The sequence below is a fragment of the Protopterus annectens genome, chromosome 15.part0 (assembly GCF_019279795.1).
Source record: "Protopterus annectens isolate FY-2018-M chromosome 15.part0, PAN1.0, whole genome shotgun sequence".
In the NCBI taxonomy this organism is placed as follows: domain Eukaryota; kingdom Metazoa; phylum Chordata; order Ceratodontiformes; family Protopteridae; genus Protopterus; species Protopterus annectens.
This window is the reverse complement of record NC_056749.1, coordinates 374,734,066-374,757,524: the sequence shown is the minus strand read 5'-3', so window position 1 is coordinate 374,757,524 and position 23,459 is coordinate 374,734,066. Positions and strand designations below refer to the sequence as shown.

The 23,459-nt window shown below is 35.2% G+C and overlaps 1 protein-coding gene across 5 annotated transcripts in view; it reads right to left on the bottom strand.

Annotated features, from left to right (window-relative positions):
• Positions 1 to 23,459, bottom strand: part of DRP2 (dystrophin related protein 2) — a 4,029,288-nt gene that overhangs the window by 1,472,230 nt on the left and 2,533,599 nt on the right. For all 5 annotated transcript variants that reach the window (XM_044057118.1, XM_044057116.1, XM_044057114.1 and 2 more), the window contains one exon: positions 19,454 to 19,574. In XM_044057118.1, the coding sequence (XP_043913053.1) occupies positions 19,454 to 19,574 (121 nt within the window). The remainder of the gene's footprint in view (positions 1 to 19,453; positions 19,575 to 23,459) is intronic.

Genomic DNA, 23,459 nt, shown 5'->3' with positions numbered 1-23,459 from the left:
CCGAGACTTTTTTCCTTTTCCCTTCATGAAAGATACTATCAATGTTATTAATTTCTGATTGTATCTTAACTTTCATAGATAGGTTATGAAGATGCTTAGGAGAGGTAGCAAAATAATTTAATTTCAGTTTTTCCATAGCTAAATTAGTTTTATGGGATAATATGTCATTGTATTTCTTATTTGCTTCTTCTATTTAACTCTTATTATCTGTAGCAATTAAATTTTTATTAGATTTAAGGCATAATATTTGATTTTGGAGTTGCTGTAACTCTGAGTCCCATTCTTTAATTTTATTTTTGTACCAGCTAATGGTTTTACCATATAGATAGGCCTTAAGAGAATCCCAAACCATAATTGTGTTTGCTTCAGGTTTATAATTAATCTCTAAGAAAAACTAAAGTTCAGAAGTTATCCAAGATTTAAAGTCTTTAATTTTTGTGATATATGAAGGAATCATTGATGTAATAACTAATTGATTGAATTCCAAGTGTATTGTTAACAACAGGGAATTATGATCTGAAAAGGGACAAGGTCGTATTGAAAAACTCAAGATTTTAGAATAAAGATCTTGTGAGATATAAATTGTATCTATTCTAGTTTGGGTACCATGTCTACAGTCCTGGTGTGAGAATAGTAAAGACTTTGGTCCCAAAGCATTACAGGTATCTTTTAAGTTAAACATTTCTGTCCATTTTATAACTGTTTGGCTGAGGACAATAGTCTAGGAGATTTTCTATTGGTAGTTTCTGTAATATCTGTGATACAACTAAAATCACCTCCTAGTATAATATTACCTTTAGAAGTAGTTATAATAAAGTCTAAGTGTTTCTTAGCTAGTCCAACCCCCATACCCGGGAACCAGTATAAATTAACCAGGGTCCAAATTCTATTATTAAACTTAAGTATAACTAAGGCCATGAGTCCATCATTATATACATGTTTGTAAATGATTTGGGGATTTAAGAAAGTCTTTTTCCATTGAATTGTTACTCCTCTGGTCTATTTTTATAAGAATATTTTTCTAAGAATATTGAGCAAGTATTGTGTATTCCTTAGGGTCCCACATAAATGTATCATTTATTTTAAAGTGTGTCTCTTGGAGAAAAACTGCTTGAGCCTTGTTTAGTTTAAGATACCTTAGTAGGTTGTCTCTCTTATATGGGTTGTTTAAGCCATTAGTATTTAAGGATATCAACTTTAAAACCATATCAGAATTCTTTAAAGATAACAAATAATAAAGGAACTTGCATTAATAGAATCCTGTATATATATTACTCTTCCTGAATAGACAATAGAATATCAATTGTTTTATTTCTATTTATCTTAATCCAAACAACTTTGCCCATGAAAGATAAAAGTAAAACAACTGTGTCAGGCATTTCAAACCTAGAAAAACAGTTAAATAACAAAAAATTAGCATATTTCACTCTGATATAAACTTTAATACACCCTAAACATGGAATGAAATACATTCCTAGTCTAGCAAACAAAACTAAATCTGCTAGACTATCTAACCCAACCATCAACCTTTGTTGGTTCGAGCCCATGAAAACAAAGTAAAAAATGGAGAATATATTATAAATTAAGAGAAAAATAGTAGTGATAAACAACTAATCAGATATTAATTCCAGTTAGGTTTTAGAGATGAGTTACATACATTATTATTAGAAACATTAAACATTTATACAGTAATTATTCACTAAGGAAGCAAGAAACATATTAGGATATATATAATCTGAATTTGGTGCTTAATAGACTAAGGAAACATTAGCTTTATTTACAATCTAAATGATTACCCAAAATACCTAAGCATGTCATCTGTATTAGTTCTAATAAAAACTTCAAAATGGCAGAACAAATCAAAGAATCATTTAGCATTTGTATTTACTTGCCCTCTGAATAAGTCTTATCATGACAAACTCCCACTAAATAAAAACTTCACAAGAAATGGGTATTAGCACATAGTGAGAGAGTATCATTCCCAAAAGATGTTAATATAGATTTTTAGAAATATTCTAGAAGACATATTTGTCCTTAATTAACTCATTCTTTTCTTTAATTGCAACTCAACAAACTTGTTTCTTCCTTTAAATACCTAAACATTTTTCATGATTCCACACAGAGACAGTGGTACCACAATGCTCTTCCACAAAAAGGTGCACCACTGTGATGGGCTGTCTTTATGGTGCACTGCAAATGTTAATGAAGTACTCCTGGAAAGCAACACACGCAAATTAGCCATGTACTCCCCCTTAGAAATACCAGCTGTGATATTGGGAGAAAAAAAAGAAATACCTGCTGGAAACTGTGGGATTCAAAGAATCACTCAGTTGTGCAAGTTAGTTTAACCAGCTGTGTGTTAAATGAAACAGCCAAAATATTCACATTCACCCATGTAATGGGTGAGACTGCATTAAAGGGAAGTGGCAGAGAGTTTAGCAGACAGTTAGTGGTGGAGGTTGTGTTTTTCTGATTTTGTGCATGTGCCTGGGTGGTCTAAGTCGGGGGTTAGTTATAGGACAGGTAGGGTAGGTGCATATAAGAGCATGGGTGAGTATCCATGAATGCTTTTGGGTGGATGGCTGGGGTTTGAATGTGTGCATGTTGGGGGAGGAGGGGGCTGTCACATTTCTGTACTCTTTTTGACTAATGAGCAAATCCTGCAATATTGGGAGGAACACTACACACTAGGGAAATGTAACTTTTATACTAAAGACACTTTCACTTATTCCCTACAATGGAGTTATGGAAGTTTGCACTGCAACTTCCAATGGGTGGAGCCTTTTTTGATATAATAAAATAATGTCTTCACATTTCAAACAAATGTTCATATCTCTGGAAACAAATAGGTTATTAAAAAGTGTAAATTTCAAAGTTCAGTACAAACTATTTTTATAGTGGTAGTATCCTTTAGGTTGTAGGATTTATACAAAATTTTATAAGTCACAGTAAATACAGTAACTACTGAGTTCTTAACATTTTGTAAACAACTTGCACTATCTCAGCAACCACTCAAGTTACGCACATAATATCATGAGCATTTTTTTTATTCTGCTTAGTACTTTCATATGAGGTGAAGCAGCTTTTTGTATGCCACTTGGTTGTTGAGATAGTTAGAAAAAGATGAAATCTATGACAATATAAACAAATAGTATAGGAATAAGAATGAATATCTCTTTACCTGTACCAAACAGAGGCTAAATATTAATACAGTTATAATATAATAAATAATAAAATAAACCAGGCCTCCAAGGGACCATAACTCTTATCCACAAAATGTTTTATTGTCTTACAGCTTAAAAATGAACTTATATTATTATAAAATGATTGTTAAAATCAGTCTGGTTTAGCGCCTTCATCTTTCAAGTAAATAACATCTTCAGAACCACTGCATTTAAAACAGCTGAGCTTTTATACCAAAAACCACACCTCTCATCTATCCAAGTCTTAAAGATGAAGCCTAAATTTAAATTTAAAGAAACATGTTCAGCTACTATTTACCTTAATAAGTGCATATGCAAATTATAGAAAGTAAATATACAAAATACATACTAGCAAAAACCACAATAAGGAAATACTTTGATAAAAAAACTAAACAAACAACATACAACATGTCCTTAAATCCATTATATCAACTTAGGCTTTTACCAACTTATATTTTTGTCGATCTTTCTTTTAACTCACTTGCAATTGAAACTGTTTCATTCAAGCCTGGTGGTACTGTGGCATTAAATCTCAATTGCCAAAACATCTCTTTATGTAATATCCTATTTTTCCAGTCTACACAATATGCTGCCAAATCAATTTGTTTCACAGCAAGAAAAATACATTTATTGAACCCCACACAGGTTACCGAGTGCCTAGCTAATGTACTCTTGTTGTCATTTCACTAGATGCTGTAAATATGCTGGTAAATGCACTTATTAAAAGTGTTATTTTGCCAATGTAAAAAGCTTGGCATTGTGTGCACAGAGCAAACTAAATCACTCTTTCCATATAACAGTTAAACCTACCTCCCTTGGCATAATCCCTGATTTTATCATGTAACCATCCTTCATATTGGCTTTCAGTGTATCCACATTGGTCACATCTCCCACATCTAGTGTTTTTATGGAAATTATCTGTCCTACATAAAGGTTTATTTTCCAAAATGCTTTTAAAGTTGCTCTGTCTTTTAAAGGTAAAAGTAGGTTTAACTTCATTAAATCTCTATGTAGTCTCATTACTACTTACAATAAACCAATTTTTAAAAAATAATCTTTTGTATTTCTTTTGCATCCAGTGAATAAAGAAAAACCATATTAGTACTTAAATCAAGGGACTGGTTGTTGCTAAAAGCAGCATTGTCTGGATTGTTATAACCGTATTTAAAAATGGAACCATAAATGCCATGTTGCTCACTCCACGCTTGCCTTGCCACCTCATCCACCAGTACTCTAGGGTAATTACATTCCAAAAACATCCTTTTCAGGACATTAAATTCTTCTTGGCACCTATTATCATCTGATGTCAACCCTGATAAATTGGCTTTTTATAATGCCCTTTTTCTGGTGGTATGGGTGGTAGCTAAAGTAAAATAAAAAAGTATTGCAATAGGTGGGCTTTCTAAACATCCCTGTTTCTAGGGCACCATTTGGTGAACTTTGAATTTTCATATCCAAATAAGTGATTTCATTGGCATTAACATGGTGTGTAAACTCCAAAAACTCTGTGCTGCTTTGCATCTGCCCCACAAACTCATTGAATTGATCCAAACTATCTTGCCACAAAATTAAAAAGTCATCTAAATATCTATAATACGCTTTACAAAGCTTAAACAGTGGAAACTTGAAGAGACATTAATTCCCACCTTAACAAAACACAATTCACAAATACAGGGGCACAAATGGCCCCCATAGCTACCCCAGAACACTGCTTGCAATATTCATGGCCCAAAACCAAGAAATTGTTGGACAAAATTATTTCCATGAAATCATGTATTAAAATTTCACATTCTCATTTAATCCCCCATATGATTTAACTATATCATCAAACCATAGAAAACTTTGTTCCTGTGGAATAACAGAAAACAAACTTTTGATATCACAGGCTATAAAATAGTAAAAATCATCATCAACCTGTCTAATTTTGTCTAATAAATCCCATGAATCACGAATAATGTGCTTCAAGGGTTTGAACAAATTTTTAAGTTTAGTATCAACAAATTTGGTCAGAGGCTCATTAATTGCTCCTGCTGAGGTCACAATTGACTGTAGTGGTGGATCACAGATATTTGAGTGTAACTTCAGGATGCCAAAAGTTCTCAGGACAATGGGATCCCACACCCTTAAAAACTCATATAAATCTTGTGGCAACTGCTCAAACAAAAAAGCTCTTCCAATGCTATTGTAACAGCTCTATATGCAATGTTAATTCCATTTAAAGAAACAACATTGTAAACTGCATTGTCACATAACAAATTAAGCATTCTCCCCTGATAATCAAGGTTATACATAATTACGAGGCCCCAGCCTTTATTGGGGTTTATGCATCTGATGTCAAAATTTTGTGCAATAGATGTTAAAGTGTCCTTTTCATAAGATGACAAGTTGTAATAACAATGTTGGCACCTTTGTTGTAATAAATCCCTGAGCTCCTTTTCACAAATCCATTCAAAGGTATGAATAACATGGTGTAATGATGGATTAATGACACTTTTCCTTTTTAAATTGTCATTACCTGCTACCATCTTGCTACCGTAGTTCGTACCATATATAATCTTCTTCTGCTTCTTTTGGCTTTTCCTGGTTAGGGGTCACCATAGTGGATCACCTGTCCGATCATGATTGGCAATGGAGTTTGATGGTGTTGAGTTGCCAGCCCGGTGCCCAACCTTCCACAGAAGGCACACACGCATGCACTCACGTCTAGGGCCAATTTATATCAAAGTTTAATTTTCTTGTAAAGAGCTTCAAATCTAAAATCGTGTGCTCAATATTAGCCCTACACACAGGCACAAAATTAAACCCTTTTAAAAAAAGGGAATGATGTACAGGTTCTACTGCAAGCTTGGTAAAATTGTATATATTAAACTGCTTATAGGATGTGACTTTTACAGTACCTGAAGAGCTATAATACACAGCCTCGGACATTATCTCCTCCTCCGGGTGTTCATGCCTTGCTGCCATCTCCCTTGCCTCACATTCTGGTTCCCTCTCGGGGTTTCCAGTAGTTGTTGCCATTGTTCCCTTACCTCTACTGATTGGCAATATGTTGGGAATGTCTGGGTGGTGGTGTTCCTAAAGGGACAGGCGTTACATCATTATCATCCAGTTGTTCAACTTCTTGGTCTACACCATCTCTGTCATTATTTAACTCTCTCAACAAGAGCACAGGATAGACTGCTTTCTTGGAATAATCTAAATTATCCCTGGCAAGCTTTTTAACTTTTCTATCTCTCAAAGAGGTAATTTTTTTGTCCACCTCAGAAAAAACTTTATCATAATCATTCTGGTCCCTTGGAGTGCTTGGTTTATTTTATTTTTTTAAACTTACTGGGATTGAATCCTTTGTGTGTTTTTACTGCCAGTGTGTAAGCTTTAATGTGAAATATTTTAATACTTTGTCTGTAACATGGCTTTGGAACTATTAATATAAACATAAACATGTAATATTTGGCACCTAGAGGTGTCAGTAGGATGTAACTCCACAAATACCTGTAGTGTTCCTCATGACTATTTCTGGATGTCTAGAGTACAGTCATTAACAGGTTTGTCAGCCCAAACCCTAAAGCACACATATCCCAAATGAGTTAAAACATACAGGTTGTGCAGCATAAAAAAACATGTGTCAAGAGGGAGGGAACACAAGGCAACAGGGATACTGCTTAAATCTCACTCTAAACTCATATAGTTAAAGGAGCAAGATTTTTACTGCATGAAATACATAAGAAGTATGGATGGTGATGCTAGACAACAGGGACACTTATTAAACATTACTGTTAACTCACTTAATGAAGACTCAAACCCTGTACCCTTAACACAAATGGCAACTTTTGAACAAGGGAGAGACTTAGTCCTCTGCATTAACCCTAGACATGAGGATTATTGTTTAATTGTTGGTCTAAGCACCAACTGAGGAGTTAATGGGGGGGGGTGTATCAGGATTTATTTTCTAAATGATGAGTAGTATGTTCTGTAAAATCAGCGACAGTTGAATGGAATTAGGGTATGTGTGCTTCAGGGTTTGGGCTGACAAACCTGTTAATGGCTGTACTCTAGACATCCAGAAATAATCATGAGGAACACTACATGCCACCAGAGACATGTTTTATTTATTGGTCCAGCTCACTTAAAAAGTTAGCAAAGCAACAGATCTAGCATCATGATGCTGTGTCTGTACAGTAAGAGGAATAAAACTCTAATGACTGGCATTACTGAATTACTGGGGAAGGGAAAACAAAAGGATGAATTATGGGTTCTGTCATCTCAAGGATAGGTATGAAGTATGTCGGTGTGTGTGTGTGTGTGTGTGTGTGTGAAAATGACTGGGAGGTGCTTGTGCCAATGGAATGCATAGACCACAAGAGGTACTTACTGCAAGATTGTGCTGATTGGCATTACTGGCAATTGCTAGCAATTCAGAAACATGCAAATTAGCTGATAATGAGGTCTTTCCTTATCACAACTAATACATCTCTGAATCACATTTTCTGTGATTATGGAAACAGCCCCTTTTGGCTGCAAGTTCTTACCACCTATGGTGGGGTTCATTCTGAATCCCAGAGATTGTGTAATTAAGACTTAATCATATCTCACTAATTGCAATAGATATTGTGCATTCTTATTTTCAGCTCTGTAAAATGAAATCTGTTCACTTGCCTTTTAATTTACTTTTTCTTATGGATTATGGCTAAAATGTATCTTTTGCCTTGATTAATCAACAAATAGTAAATAAATATATGTATTTAATGTTGTCTGTAGCTAGAAATATATAATTAAAATAAATTCAGTGAGGTCTGTACATCTAAATAAAATATATTCATTCATGTCTGCAGATATAAATAAATAATATTATTTGGTGATGTGTGCAGCTATAAATAAGTAAAATATACTCAGCAGTATCTATATTTATAAATAAATAAATAAATGAATAACTACAATTCTACCATACATGCAGCCTTTAATTAATTGTGCCAAATACAGCAAGGTAAACAGAGAAGTTGGTAGTCCTCACTACAAACCAACCATCATCCTTCCTCTAACAGTGGGCAGCCAGTGCTTGCTGCTCAATTTTCCCTTTCTTGTGTCATCTCCTGTCAATGGTCAGTGTGTTAGCTGAACTGGGTCATTTGGAGCAAAAGTATTAACTTTATCCCTCCTTGTCAACAGAGCTGTCAAAATACCTTACAATTCATGTAATGAAATTCATACTACATTATCTGCAGAGTGGATAATTTCAAAAGTGAATTACATATGTGTATTACAGATATTATCCCAGGCATACAACTTGTATACAGCATTTTAAAAGAGTCTTAAGATATGTCTTAGGACTGTTTTAGTGTTTTTATCTTTAATCTTAAGTACCTGTTAAAAACTGGTTGTTGTTTGGTTTAGTTTAAGTGTTTAGTTGGTTGATTTCCATCTGTTTACAGTTGCTGGTATGCAGTTCATATTGTATTTTACAGAATAGGCCACTATACAGTGATTTAGTTTTGTAGACTGGGCAGATCTATTTTCTGATTTTATAGTCAGTGTATATTGTTTGCTAAAGCATGTTATCTAGCCTTTAAGACTCTTGCATTTTTTTTAAATTAATGGCAGAAAATCATTCTTAGCTTCTGTGCATCATAAGATTCACAAGAGTCATAGTAATTTAAAGGTAATTCAGTCTTTGAAATTTGATTAGCAGGGTAAGGCTATAACTTGAGGCCCAAAGACTAAGCTATATACAAAAAAAAAGATAAAGCCATTAGAAAAAGATAAGTAGTTTGACAGATAACACACTTGCATTTGGTGCTAAAAGACCAGAAGGCTGTGGGTTCTATCCCCACTCCAGATACTTGGATTAATATTAAAATACTGTCACTGCAGTGCAGCATAAGGGGGGTGCTGCATTCCTGAATGTATCATCCTTCTGATGAGATAGTAAACTGAGGTACCATCTGCCTGAAAGGGTGATAGCACTGATGGATGCAATGGATTCCAGAGCATTTTTCAAAAACAGTGTAGGGGCTCTCCATATTTTATTACAAAATTATAAATTTACATTTCCACAAGTCACAATGTCCCAACATTATTTACATGTTCACATATTTACATTCTTATATATATATTGACACTTATCTGTATTTCCTTTCAGCATTTTCATCCACCCCTTTATTCCCAACCATTTTATATGCCCAGGCATATCATAAAAAATACATTTCTTGCTTTCCACAATTCCCACATGATCCAGAATATTTTAATATCTAAACTTTATACTTCCTTCTTTCCAATATTTTGTTATATCCATATTAAATCACATTTATATCATGTTTCACTTTTCCTTTAACACTTTTATTAACACAGTACCAGATCCTACTAACCCTACTACACTGAAGAAAACATGCTGAGATATTTCTACTTCTCTATGTTCCAAACACAACCTTTCATTCATAACTTTATATGACATTTGCCCTGTCACTGAAAGCCTATTTAAACCCAGCGTCCAAATAAAATCTTGCACTTCTAAAATACCTTTTAATCTTTACTTCCTATTCCTTTTTGCCAGTTTTACTTTTTCTTCCAAACTCCCCCATGGATCAACATAATAATGTTCTTCCATGACCCTTCTATACCACAATCTTCTTTTAATATTTATTTCTTCAACATCTAATTTCCGTAACATAATTTTGTTTTGCAATTTCTCAAATTTACTTACTCTTCTTCCTTCTGTCATCTCCTCCCAAAAATGAACACATTTTCACATTTTATTTTTCCAGTTACACTCCCATCTTTTTCCTTAATTTGTATCCCTAAAACAGACTTAAAAATGTTGGATATACTATTGGATTAATTAATACTAAGTTATCTTTCTCTTTCTCTTCATTATTATACATGATACTTCTCTTCACTGGGTTAAGCCTTAATCCCCATATATCATAAAAAAATCTGTAATAACTATTTCTCTTCCATACTTGGAAGCATACATACCCCTCCTAAATACCCCTATTTACCTAAAAAATTGAATTAATACAGTTTACTTTCTTCTTACACAACATCTGAAAATCTTTCTACCATTTAATATCATTTACCACTTTAATAACTTTTCACATTGTTCAATAAGCACAGTTACACCAAATTTCAGTTTTAATATTGTAATTTCTTTAACTGAAAATTCTATACTTCCATTTTTTTCTGTAGCCACTATACCTCTATGTTTTTATTTACCCATATTAAAATCTACCTTGCTTAACCAAAAACAAGCATCTTCTAATACTTCACTCATCTAGCCTCTCTCATCTGTTACTATAAATAAATCTTCTGCATAATTCAGCATAACAGGCACTCCCACTTTCCCTCTTACAAAAACATCTCTCTATCTATCTTGCTATATAATTCATAATCATCAAAAATAATTTAGCACTAATAGGACATCCTGCCCACATCTCATCTTTATTTTCTTACTTAACCATTCATTTAACATAATACTTATATTTCCTTTTTCATATGCAGATACTGTAACTTTCAAAAAAATTGTTTTTATTCCATAAGCTTTTATCATACACCATTAAGCAGTATGATTTATTCCATCATACCCCTTTACTATAGTTCCTACCATCAATTTAATATCTGATTTTTCCCAAAATATTTTCTACCACTTCTCTCGCTACCCATGACATTTCTTTGCTTCGTTTATCTGTGATATCGAGCATCCCCACTCCCACAAACTCCTGCATCATTTTCTATAATCTCTTCTGCAAAATCTTAATTAACATTTATAAGAAAAATTAATTACATTTTTTTATTTCATCCTTCTAACTTTTTTACCAAATTAATCTGATTACTCTTTTTCATACTTCTTTTCGTAGAAAGCCTTCGTCCACACATTCAATTAACATTTCTATAAACTTGTCTTTCCATTCTGCTTTCATTTCCTTCTACATCCTGTAATCAATACCATCTGACCCAGGTACAGATGCATTCTTACAAATGTAATTACTTCATTATTTCATTATTTCATTAAACTCAACAACAGAAATATGTTTATGTAACATTCTTTCCTCTCTCCCAAATTTTCCTAACCTTATTCTCACTACCTTGAAACAAGTTGTAAAAAAAATTGTCAACTATTTTTATAATTTCTAACTGCATATATATCTCATTTCCCTTCTCATCCTTCAAACTTCTAACCATGCATACCCTTTTCCTAATAAATTTTGCTAAAAAGGATATACTACTTTTTGTCCTTTAACTTGATATTGTTGACTAAAATACATTTTCCTGACTCTTTGTCTATTTTGTTCATACAACTCTTTTTTCTTTTACTTCTTAAATAACTTTCTTAACCCTATATTTTCCTCAATTATCTTTCCACCTCCAAATTTAGGCCCCAATTCCAAAAGACTCACTCTCCATGTAAGTTACTACTAATATTGAGAGCAGGCAGGGAGTGACTATTTTGGAATCTGGTCCCCATAGTAAGACTGTTTATAGATAGGCCTTACACCAAGAAGAAGTCATTCAGAACCAAGGCAAATTTACACTGAGAGCAACTATTTTTGAATCCGGCCTATACTTTCTTAAATTTTTCTTAAATGCTATCCAACAGTCCTTCCATGTTTCATAAGATGATCTTATGTTCACATGATCTATCCATAGTTGTTCTCAGTTGAAAATAATTCCCTAATGCACCTCTATCATTTTTATAAACCTTTCCTTCCTGAATTGTTTTCAAATTCTTACCAAATTCTATCCATACAACTAAGTATGCAGAAAGAATTTGTAATTACTCAATGTTATACTGCCTTTAAATCTTTAGAAAACATCACATAATCTATTTCTGTCCTAATCTTACCACTAAGAAACATATAGTCATTTCTTTTGATAGATAGAAATTACCTATTTTAATTAGTTTTTCATAGTTTTCATATCATTTATATTCATCACTTCCCCACCTCTAACATTGCAATTCTAGCCACCTATCATAATAACAAGTTCGAATAATCTTTCCCTATCTTTCTGCATCATATATAAAAAAAAAAATATATATATATATATATATATATATATATATATATATATATATATGTGCGCATGTGTGTGTGTGTGTGTATATATATATATATGGATCTATGACTTTTGAACGAAAGTTCAAAAGCCTGAATCCATTACCAATGAACACACTTTAACGAAAGTGCTTTCATCAAAAAAACACTTTTGTTAAAGTATGTTAAAACCCCCCCACAAAATCTACTTGAATGGAGGGGGGCAAGCACCCCCGCACCTCCACTACTTTAATATTCTCACTCCGAGGTCACACTACAGTGGGGAAAAGGGAATTTTCCCTTACCACACCATAGTACGACTGGAACAACAAGCATACTTACGCGAAAGTGTTGCTTTGGTGAACAGTCGAGCATCTGTACAGATCCCATATATATATATATATATATATATATATATATATATATATATATATATATATATATATATATATATACATCTCTATAACTCTATTAAATTCTTACCCTATTAAATAATCTACCACAATTTTACTTCCTGGATCCACTATAATATAATCTAATATTTTTATCTCACCTTCTTTCTGTATACCCACCATCCATGAACATCTTATCATCTTCTAAACGCTGCACACCCTGCCCACAATTTCTTCATCCGGGTTCTTTCTCTGAAATCTAAATTTCATACATACAGTAGTGCAGTAATACCCTGATTTTGCTTTTCACATCAATCTACATCACATAATCTCCTAACCCATTTTAATACAATTAATATTAACTGATAGAATTATCACATTTGCTTTTCCTTTTTTGTGTGTTTTACCTGGTGTATTTCTTTCTTTCTTTCTTTATTTATTTATATTTGTTGACTGGGAGTGTCCGACTGGACGTAGGTCCATTTTCAGCGGAGGCCCGGGGAGAAAAGCTCCACAGTTAAAATAAACAGACAGTAGTTACATTGGATTACATAGCGATTAACAATTTACATAGCAATTACTTACAACATATTTACAGATGAAGAACATAGTACATCAGTAGACAACTAGAATCTTTATCTGTGAAGTACATAACAGACATTAACAAATGTTACAAGAAGAAGAATCTATTTTTTTTCATATTTTAAACATACTTCATATTGCCGACCCCCATCACGTGTGTCACTTCTCTTTTGTTTTTTTTGTAAACATTTAACTTCATCACACATTTCCTTTAAACAAAATCATAACAGCACTCCCCAAAATCTCATCAGTTCTAAGTTGTATAAACTCTTTAACATTTTGCATTCTTTTCCCTGTTAATACAAACTCATTCCATGGATAAATGTCTATTTTGCTTTCACACAATTCAAAATATCTCTGCATCAGGCCAACAGTCTCAAAGGTAATATCACAAAAAGTTTTGTTTCCCAGTTCCAAAAAAATCTTACATCTGTGTTTTTAAAAGCCAGCAGTATAATTTTGTCCAATATATGATATATATTAATCACAGTACTTTTTTGATGAAATTCTCACCACTGGTCTTGGAAAACATTTTGTTTTTCAGTCTGTTGGTGCCTTATATCAGTCCCTGCAATCTTTGCAGATATTTGATGGTTTACAACAGTCACTGCAATCTTTGCATATCTTTTTTACTACTTGCCAAATGAACATAATTTATTTCTTGTAGCATACTCAGTCCAGTATCTTCCTGACTTCCATGGAAAAATTTCTCACCTGTATCACCCTATGACACTGCAGAATTTTCTGCCGGATTCTCCTTATCTAACAGAGACATCAATTTGTCAATTTCCAATCTGCCTGGTTGGATCTCTTTTACTAATACATCTCCAACTTGCTGCACACCTTCACCTCCTCCATTTTCCAACCTGATTTCATCAGGCATCTCAAAATTAATCTTGTTTACATTTCTAGCCAGCTCTGCTTGCTTAAACATCTCCACATCACTCAAAGCCATCCTCTCTGCTACCATCTTGCTTCTTATCCTAAGAGCCTCCACTTTGGACACAGGAAGCACTACAATGAGAACAGGAGAAGTTCTGTGATGCCCCAGTCAAATTTCCCACTAGTCAGGATGAATACCAGTCCAGCTTTCTCTTGAAAAGAGGTCACTGGCCTTCTGGAATTAGGTCAATTAACAAAAGCATAAGTAAATAAAATTTAAAAAGTGGAAAGTGTGGGATTTGAGAATAAGAGCAGCAGTGGTTGGATGTATAGAGTGGGAGAGAGATTTATGACATGCTCAGGGTGTGGGGAAGTTGTTTGACTCAGTGAGATTTTGGAAGGCAGTATTTTCATGACAGAACGTGAGAGATAGAAATGGTGGTAAACTGGAAAGTCAGGTGAGTAAGGATACATTGGTAGTGGAGAAGAGGAGGCAATAGGAAACTTATAGATAGGATGGGATGATAAATGGTGTTAAGTCAGATGACAGGATAATATAGATGAAATACTGACAAGACGGGTAGTGAAACAGAGTAAGTTAGAAGGAGAAAGTAAGAGATACAGCCATGAAATGGAGGAGAAGGAAGCCAAAATGGAAGTACTCAATATACAGACTGTGATAAATAGAGGGATACAGGAAAAGGTGAGTGTGCTATGAGGCACTGTGCAGAGATGTATCCTCTGTCATTGAGACTAAATATACTGTTTCTGAGGAGAAGGGTAAAAGAGTTCTGGAGTGACAGAGAGAGAGGGAAAAGGGTTGGCCACGGTTCCCTATTACGCCATCACAGATGCAGGTTGTCAAATGCGTCTTTGTCAAACAGTAAAGTGCGAAAAGGCAAAATAGTGAAGCGGCGTTTCAGGGAATTCTTTCCCTGGAAAAAATTTGTTTGGCCGCTTTTGCTACTTTGCCTTTTCAGCACTGTAGTGCGATCTCGGAGTTGGTATATTTAAGTAGGGGGTGTGTGGGGGGCACGGCCCCCCACATTGGGGGGCATGGGGGAGAAGCCCCCCACGTTAAGTAATGTTTTACTGGGGGGGGGGGTTGTGTTTTTTTTTTTTTTCAGAACAGCGATTGTTTTCTATTGGAAAATAATTGCTGTTCTGAAGTTTCAATGTTGTAAGCTTTCGCTTACATGGGGTAGATTATCTGGCGTTCGCTCTTCTTACCATGCGATATGATAATATAGACCCATAGGCAGCATTCATACATTCTGTGGGTGACTGTATTGTCCTGCTTTACCAAATAATTGAGAAGGTGCAAGAAGTAATGAGAGTTTTTGGGAGGTTCTGACAAGAGGCAGGTCCAGGTACAACTTCAGGAAAACAATTCTGGTGTCCTTGGGAAAAAGCAGTGAGGAATGCAGAAAAGAAATGGTTGGACTGCAAATCAATTAAGCGGGGGGGGGGGGGGTCAAAATTTTAGGACTGCAGGAATAAGGAACTTCAGCACAAACCCAGGAAAAGAATTTTGCAGTACAGAACACAATTGATATTGCTGTTCGGTAACTGAAAAAATAAAGTGGCTACCCGTTTCTGCAGGAAAAAAAGCATTCAACATGATGATCATTGACAAAAAATGCAACATTTCGAGCATACACCCATCATAGGGAGAGGAAAAAAGGGAGCAGGAACTGGAGGAAATATGTGACATAATCATACTGGGGCAAATGGATAAGAGAAGCAAAGAGCAGAATACGGACCAGAAGGCAAATGGAGCGAATGCAACTCCTTGTACCTAGTAGGGTACACAGAGACATACTGTAGACAGCAGTGGCTCAGGGAATGGAAAAACCTAATTTTCATTTGGAAAAGTAATAGTGCAGGGTCATCTTCCAGATGTCTACTTCCATGATCTGGAAAAAGAAGAGGTTAAGACAAGAAAACACAGTGGAAGAAGATAAGGCAATAAAAATGGTGGATGGTTCAGAAACAACAGGAAAATGAATGGTGAGAAAAATGGATTAACTGTAATGCAGAGTTTAGATAGGTGGCAAAATCCAGAATAAGGAAGCCTGGAACAAAATAAGCGTGAAGCCCAAGGAAGGAAAGAACAATGGCTCAAGGTTAGATGGTTACTACAAGTAATCAGGAGTTGGGATAGAAAAGATAGAAGAATGGAGATAGGAGGTAGAGAGGAGAATGAAATTGCATAAAATGACAATGATGGAAGTTATATTATATTACCCCAGGATATTGCAGATCAAGGAAGTATAACAGTTTGGGAATACACACACACTCAGGGGCTGGAGATACTATAGAAAATGCTGTCTCAGTTTGTTTAACATTCTTGTATCTCTAAAAAAATAATAAAACAACCGCACTATATGGACTTTAGGGTACCAAGAAAGCAGACAAGTTAAGTAAGTTGATTGCTTTTGATTTTAATGACAGACTACTTTACATCATCAACTCTTTTTAAACTGTACTTATATATAAATTCAACTTACCATATGTCTAAACTAAGCAAAAAAAAAAAAAACAATGCAAACTGTAGTTTCATTTCAATAAAACAAGAAATACATTAAAAAATCAGGTATTCCACATCATTAAGACCTAGTACTTGGCAAGCATTAAGTTTCACCTTCCACACATAGGATCATATGATTATAGGAAGTTACTAGGCTAATGGTCCTGGGGCCCATCCAAGCCTAGCCAAGAGTTTATCCCGCCCCCCAAAAAAAACCTCAGTCAGCACCTGTTGCCCCTGTCAGTGAGGGACACAGGTAGAAAGCCTGGGACAAATTTGTGGTTTCCCATCCACTCATCAAGGTTGCACTTGAAGAGGGTCAGTAAGGTGCTCTGTTTGATGTGCATGGGGAGTCTATTCCAGAGACAGGCCAGCTTCTGGGAGACAAACCTGTCTCTCTAGCAGGTTTTGTTCCAATCTAACAGTTCCTCTATAGCTTCTTTGCCATAAGGGGAAAACATTTTTTAAAAATGGCAAATTTAAAATCACTGTCTGTACAATTCATCACATGCATCCTGATTTCTAATAGCATACATATGCTTGTAAATTCTCAATCTGCAGCATGGGAAGTAACAGTTTTAATTAAAGGCTTCTTTATTGCATCACTAAGGAGTAAGGTAATGGATTATTTTAATTGTTTGTTTGTATATGTCTATAAACTGAACTTGAAATCACAGGGTAAGACCACATCTGATGGGGGCAGTTATGCCTTTTAAAAAATTAAGTGTTTGCAACCCCCCCATTATTTGTAGAGTTGTTAGTCTTCTTGAATGTTGTAAAGGAGAGATTAGACAGCTTTTATCTGTATCTCCCAGCAGCAGATACTATAATCTCTCCAAGGAAGAATATTTAGTGAACGATTAAGGTGAAATACAAGTATTAAAATATTGAAGACTGACAAAGAGGATGCATTAGTATTGCTGTATGAAGAAAATTTACAATGTTTTGAAGAATAATGAGGAAAATAGAGAGGTGAGGCTGTATGATGTCTAGAGAGCACTGCCTTTGTGAAGGCCGGGTCCTTCTGGGACTGATGAATGCAAGGGAGCTCACGTGCTCTACAGTTTTGGGATCTCAAAGATGCATAAAGATATTGTCAAACCCACACCCCGACCCCTTTAAGGTCCATAGTCACAAGTAAAGGGGCTAGAACTGAAGCCATAGCAGTATATGCTGAGAAGTACATTAATCCAGTTGTCCAGCAAACGACTCCTTTGACTTTATACAACAGGTAAAAAAATATGACCTGAGAGACTAAGATTTCTTAATAACTGTAGATGTGAAATCATTATATTCCATAATTCCCAATTGTGAGGGTTAGAAATGGTATCCCATTACCTGTATAGGAAGTCTGACAGGTGTTGAAAAGGTGCTTGCCAACAGAAACTTTAGATGTGGCCATGTCATATAATTTTGTGTCTTTTAAAGACTAAATCTTTTGAAAGACTGGTGTAGCTACATGAGCAGCTATAATCCCTTAGTTATGCTAATGCATATATGATAATTTGGGAAAACAGGGCTATTTGTAATAGTTTTATAGGCCTTTTACACTTCATTCATGACATTTTTATGGTTTGGACTCAGTAAAGACCTTCTTAAGTTGTTTACTGTGTTAAATCAGGTCAATAAGCATATGAAATTCACTATGAATTTTGATAAATATGAAATTGTACTTTTAACTTTTCTTTTAAGGATGAAGTAAGAAGTTCTGCAGACTACTATAACTAGAAAAGATGTAACCAGTAATGACTGCTTATCTTACAAGAGTATGCATCAGTATAGCAAAAGGTCAATTTATAAGAACTATTACCGAAGCCTCCCTGCACCATCTTACTCATGTAGACTAACCCTAACCATAACCCCAACCTTAACCCTACTCCTGTCCCTAACCTTAACCATAAACATACACATTACATTACTAAAAACACATTCCCTAACAGTACCACTACACAAGACAAAAGGGCTCAGAACACACATACCACAGTAAGAAAAATCCATATGATTATTCTACAAAAGTGCAACTTAATGAACATTAAAAACATGCACAATACTGACTCTGTCCCCTTTCCTATCCCTAGCTCTAACTCTAACCAAATAATACTTGCACATATACATCAACTGCTATAACAGTCTTGCACATCTTCACAATCACCACTTTTTCATTCAAATATTAATTTTCCTGCACACCTCTACTTATCTACTATATAAAATTAAATTCAGTCATATGTGACTCATACAACTTAGCATTCACTCATTTATGCATTCATTCTTTTTTACACCAATAAAAAATTTTCAACCGAATGAGTATTTAATCTTTTGAGTTGCATCCATTTACAAAAATCTATGAGTGTGTGTGGGTGCGTGTAAGATATTGTATGCAGGTCTGTGGCAACACTTGAGAATTATTTTCCTCAACAACACTGACATTGATTCTTGATATTTTATTTAATAGATTTTATTTTGTTGTACTGTTTATTCAGCTAATGCACTGTATTTGTTATTAGTCTTCAATTTTTTACCTATGAGACGAATGCAACACAAATAAATAATTCACTCAGGAGTAGTAAATTCAGGTGTCTAAATGTTAAATACATGTAAAATGTATTTCTTTTTATTTTATAAGCAGCTCATTAAATACCTACAGCAATGCATTACAGAGTATTATGCACAGTCTCATTCATAATAATTCAAGGTTTGGCACTGTTTTACTAAGATATCTGGCAAACATGCATAAGTACTTATGTCAGTTTCCACAGTTTAGGAAGTACAGAAATATTCTTCTTCAGCAGATACAGTATTTAGCTCAGTCCAGGAACCTTCTATTAAATGTATGTTGCTAACCTTTGTTATCAGGCAGTGTGTCCTCTGCTTCTTCGAAGGGATGCTGGGAGAGAAATGCCTGAGCAGACTCTAGCACCGAGTAGATGTAGGGGCCTTTGGCCTTTACTTCTTCCATGAAAGTCTTAAAGAAGAAAAGAAAGAATACGAATAATATAAATTTCAAAAGTATCACTGAGTAATTTAAATAGTCATGTTAGTAATGTAGCAGCTATAATGTTTTAATGTAACACCTTTAGAATTATAAGCTAACTATATACATGTTAGTGCCATTTGTACCCCTCTTCACTATTTACTCTCTCTCTTAATGATTTTTCTTAAGCATATTTTTGCCCTCTTTTCTTTTCTGTTCTTGTCCTATTGTTTCTCTATACATATGTTCATACTTGTTCACTCAGGCTTGGATACTCATCTTGTCATTCCCCAAATTGCTCTTTCTTACTACCTTCTGTCACTACCTGCTCTTTCTTCCGTCACAACTGCTGCCTCCCCTACCCCATGCACTGATTACAGAAACTGTTTAATGACATATTTCCCTTTGATTCTTCCCCCCATTCTTCTGACTTCCTTTCTGTCTTTTGACCTAATTAATACTACACTTCATGACTAAGGTCACACTGTGTCACCTCTAATTGACCTTTATTTGTGTGTGTGGTACATATTACACTGGAAAAACCTATAAAACCAGGATAAGGGTGTCTGCACATCTGTCATCAATGACAGAGACCATGAGAAATGAAGGGGTCTATATTAGAACATTGAAGTTTCACAACTTCGAATGTTCTAATATCGACCGCTATTCAGTGAACGCTGAAAATAGCGAAGCTGCGGAGCACCGAATGTCTTCCTAGGGAAGGAATTTGGTTGGCTGTTCCTGTGGCCTCGCTATGTTCAGCATTGTGGTGGAAAGTTACGGGTTGGGATCAGGTAAGTGTGCGATTGTGTGGACATGAGCAGGTCAGGTAAGTGTGGACATGAGGGTTAGGGCGAGGTAGGTGAGTTAGGGTTAGGGTGCCGGTGAGGTGTGTGTGTGTGATAGTGATGGACCTTAGGGTTAGGGTTTGGGTTAAGGTAAGTGGATAGCTAGTGGTGTGTACAGTTTAGTGTAGGGTTAGATGTAGGATTTTAGGTGTATGTGTGTGGATTGCTGTTTGTTTGGTGTGTTTGTGTTGTGTGTATGTGTGTCGGAACAGCAAATTTTTTCCCTGGGAAAAAATTTGCTGTTCTTCATGTTCGATATTGTCAGCATTCGCTGAATAGGGGTCAATATTAGAACATTCGATGTTTTGAAAAGTCGATGTTCTAATACAGACCCGAAATGAAGACATGAATGTCCTAGCTAGACAGGGAAGCTCATGTAAACAAGATAACATAAGCTTATTTTCAATGGATGAACTTTGCTTTTCCCAGAAGCAAAAACTGCCTGGTCCTGGAAACCACCCAGAACATGAATCAGCAGCACTGGATTTATTTATTTAATTATTGTCTGCTCTTTTTGCTTTCTTCATTTCGAGACTCTGCCGAAAGCTGATGTCTACATTCACTGTCCATTAAAGGGCATACAGGAGATGGCAGGCCTGGCTTCATTCATAGGAAATTAATGAGATAATTCCTTTGTCTCTTCAATCCCGTTCACATCTCCATGTAGTGGGCCCTTCATTGCATTATACAGGTCAATAGTTAAGAGATTTCTGTATTTTTTTATTACATGTTCTTCTCCTGAAATCTCTTCAGTAAAGACTATCCCCAGGATTCAATAAAGCCTACACTAAGTGTACACTGTTCTGAGTGAACAGACAACACAGACATAACTCATACCTTCTACCTCCTAAGTTTAGTTTTCCTGCTGATATTCTTGAAGCTTTAAATAGTAACAGGGATTCAGAAAGGTTACCACAAACTGTAGACTATATGTACACTTAGTGTAATCTTTCTGAGTGATTAGAAAGCACAAAAAATGTGATAATAATGTTCTTGAATACATATTGTGTACACTCAGTGTAGGCTTTATTGAATCTGGCTTTATCTTTCAGGTATCTTTTCTTAACAGAGAAGCCAGTGGTGAAGACAGTTCATGGATTTCTAAAACTCATCCTGAAGTGGAGTGGCTATCAGTCTCAGACTTTCAGTCTTATTTCTTTCTTGTTGACATTCTGTTGCACCAAATAGTATTTAAACTGAGATCACTGCAGTGTAGCTAAACACCCTCCAGCCTGTGTGCCAATAGCTTAATGCAATGCAGGACATATAAAATACAAGCAGACTGCCTTCATGGGATTGATGTTATATAGCAGCTGGTAGGGAATGACATGGAATATTAAATATATATATAATGGATTTGTATATTTTTATTAACAATGTATCTGACACTAATCAAGTTATTTCCTTTGGTTGACCAGATATTTTTATTAGGAGTATAGCTATTTCCAGATAAGAAACTAAAATGTGTCAACATGTGGCTAGATTAGGCTGCTTTTACTACTCCCCTGACTTAACTTTAATGATCATATGGAAAATGTGTACTTACTGGCATCTGTTTCTAACAGGTCATTTACGGACTGCATTGATTATTTGCTCTTAGTTAATAAATATGTATGAAAAGAATATCTTGTGCAAAGGTTTCCTAGACTGAACGTAGCCTTCTCTGAAGCTGAATCTGATATTCATGCTGCAGTGTTCTGAAATAAAAGCTTATTTATATCTGCGTCTTTGTTGGTAGCTTGTAGTTTCTCTTTTAATTTTTCACAATGATGACTTATGCCTGGTATATCAAAGGTGATTTATTTTTGCTTGTAAATCTTTAACAAATAATAATATCGACATTTTTAACATCTTGTGAATCACATTTTCAATAGGCAGTCAGTGGCACTCCTTTGCATAAATTATTCCACTGTTAATATAGTTCCAAAAGATGATTCTGCACAATGACTTTGAAATCATCATTCACAAACTGAAAGCATAATGATAGTATTATGTGCATGTTGAAAATGGATATACCTGCTGGGTTCTATGAGCATCATTTAATATGGAAACAGCCTTGTAATTTGCTTAGTTTTTAATATTTATCCCAAAGCTGTAATATAGTTAAGTGTTCACAGCATGTCAAAATTGTGATAGATTTTAGTTTCGGCCATGAAGGAGAATTCTCAATCAGCAGTATACATTTGCCTCCTGGATAAAATATGAAAATCATCATTTCTTCGGTTTATAGTTTAAAGCTATGTGAATAATTTGCTGAATATTTGTAAAAAGTACTAAAAGTCAAAAGAGACACGAGGCTTGGTTTAATTTGACAAATACATTCTTACATCGTCTTGCAATTTTAAATATTTTGACTTAAACTTCCAAAATAAACATTTAAGCCTATTGTTAACAATGCAACAGTGATTTCCTAGAGTGAATACAATTTTCCCCATTCTGACAATAAATTCCAGATTGTCATTGGGTGATGCAGAAGAGGATTCCATCTCTGATGCCAATTATCCAAGATCATACAGTGATCCAGATATTCTAGAGTGACTGTAAGGGTTTACTGCAGTCTGGGAGGTGAGGCGAAGTCTGAGTGGTGAGGGGGGCAGGGAATAGGTACCAAACACTGGGAGGTGAAGGGGGCAGGGACTAGGTACTGAAGTCTGAGAGGTGAGGAGGGAAGGGACTAGGTACAGAAGTCTGTGAGGTGAGGGGGGAAAGGGACTAGGTACTGAAGACTTTGAGGTGAGGGGGGAAGGGACTAGGTACTGAATGAAGTCTGTGAGGTGAGGGGGAAAGGGACTAGGTACTGAAGTCTATGAGGTGAGGGGGGCAGGGACTAGGTACTGAAGTCTGAGAGGTGAGGGGGAAAGGGACTAGGTACTGAAGTCTATGAGGTGAGGGGGGCAGGGACTAGGTACTGAAGTCTGGACTCTTTGGATAGTTTTTTTCATATTTCCCCTTTATCTTTCTTCTTTACCTCTGGCTACCAGCTATCTTAATGAAATAAAAATATAGCAATGAACACTCACACAAGGCC